General features: G+C 44.2%; 1 protein-coding gene across 1 annotated transcript in view; it reads left to right on the forward strand.

Annotated features, from left to right (window-relative positions):
* LOC116391143 (tyrosine-protein kinase FRK-like) overlaps positions 1–1,467 on the forward strand; it is a 9,075-nt gene that overhangs the window by 5,720 nt on the left and 1,888 nt on the right. The window contains exons 5-6 of the mRNA XM_031861425.1: positions 816–997; positions 1,168–1,333. Of these exons, the coding sequence (XP_031717285.1) occupies positions 816–997; positions 1,168–1,333 (348 nt within the window). The remainder of the gene's footprint in view (positions 1–815; positions 998–1,167; positions 1,334–1,467) is intronic.

A 1,467-nucleotide genomic window follows, 5' to 3' on the forward strand; every position in this document is an offset into this window, starting at 1 on the left:
CCCCCCCCCCCCTTTACTCATCAGCCCTCAATGTTCACTAAACGGTAATTTCCTTCATCAACATTACAGTGGGGGTTTCTAAAGGCTATATGCATCCTGTTTACCCCGAGGGGTTGAGGGACATCTGGACCGCTGAGATAGGCAGTTGGTTCACTAATTCTGTGATTCTGTGGTCAGGCTAACTCAACAGGAATGCAGTCAAAGTATCTGTGCCTCTACTATGCATGGGCCTACGTGCCGCTTGGATGGTAACGTTGGATCTTTCCCCACGGCCTCAGTCCCCCCTCCCTTCCTTCTTATTTATTTATGCTCCTGTCAAACTTCTAGAGACGGCATCACTGCCGTCCGCCGGTCACAGCGACCCAAGAAGAGCCAGATATTCTGGTCCCCGGGCCCATACACAAAGGGCGTCCTGTTTTCCTCGGGCGTGATGGGGGTGATATTGAGGCCAGTACCTACTGGACTTCACCTTATTTTTAGGACTCATTAGAGACATGAATCCTGTCACTAATCCTATGTCAGGGGCCTGAACTGAGTTTAGTACAAAAGTAAGATTATAATGATTATCTGAGCAAATGTATAATATAGACTTGGACCCAGAATATAGATGTAAATGAATACATTTTACAGATATATGAATAGACACATAGGATAACCTTGGAGAAAATATAGTGGCAAACGCATACATTTTTCCTCCCACAAGACTATGGGCCAGAACAATTTTCTTCTATATCCTGTGTTCTTTCACTGCCGCCTATCATACTTTAAACACGGAAGGACTGCGACTGATTATGTGCCTCTCTGCTTGATGACAGAGGATCAGGGCACCACGCTGGGTATCTCTGACCAGATTGAGATGGCTGCCCAGGTGGCGTCGGGCATGGCTTACCTGGAGTTGCAGAACTACATCCACAGAGACCTGGCAGCCAGGAACGTCCTGGTGGGCGAGAACAACATCTGCAAAGTGGCTGACTTTGGCCTCGCCAGGGTCTTCATGGTGGGTTTGACGTTTAAAGTGCTGTTGTAAAATCCATGTAGCAAGTGTCATAGTCATTCTCACTAATCACATACAATATAAAAGTACACTACACGAAAGAAATACTTTAAGCCTTAAAGCACCTTACTGACAGTAAAATAAAAAAAAAATCTATATATTTTTGTTTCTAGAAAGAGAATGAAAATGTGTACGAAGCCAAAGAAGGAACTAAATTCCCTGTGAAGTGGACTGCACCAGAGGCCATCCACAACAACAAGTTCAGCATCAAATCGGACATTTGGTCCTTTGGAATTCTGCTGTATGAGATCATGACGTTTGGACAGATGCCTTACCCAGGTGAGACTTTCGTCACCCTAGTCATAACGTATCCAGAATTTTCTGGAAAGTCAAAGCACAGTTTTTGTCTGTGTTTTTAAATAGCTCAAACATTTTAATGTAAAACAATTGTCTCCTGCAAGAGAAGCTATAAT

Source organism: Anarrhichthys ocellatus, unplaced genomic scaffold, assembly GCF_004355925.1.
Source record: "Anarrhichthys ocellatus isolate YVR2014 unplaced genomic scaffold, GSC_Weel_1.0 scaffold25, whole genome shotgun sequence".
NCBI lineage: Eukaryota > Metazoa > Chordata > Actinopteri > Perciformes > Anarhichadidae > Anarrhichthys > Anarrhichthys ocellatus.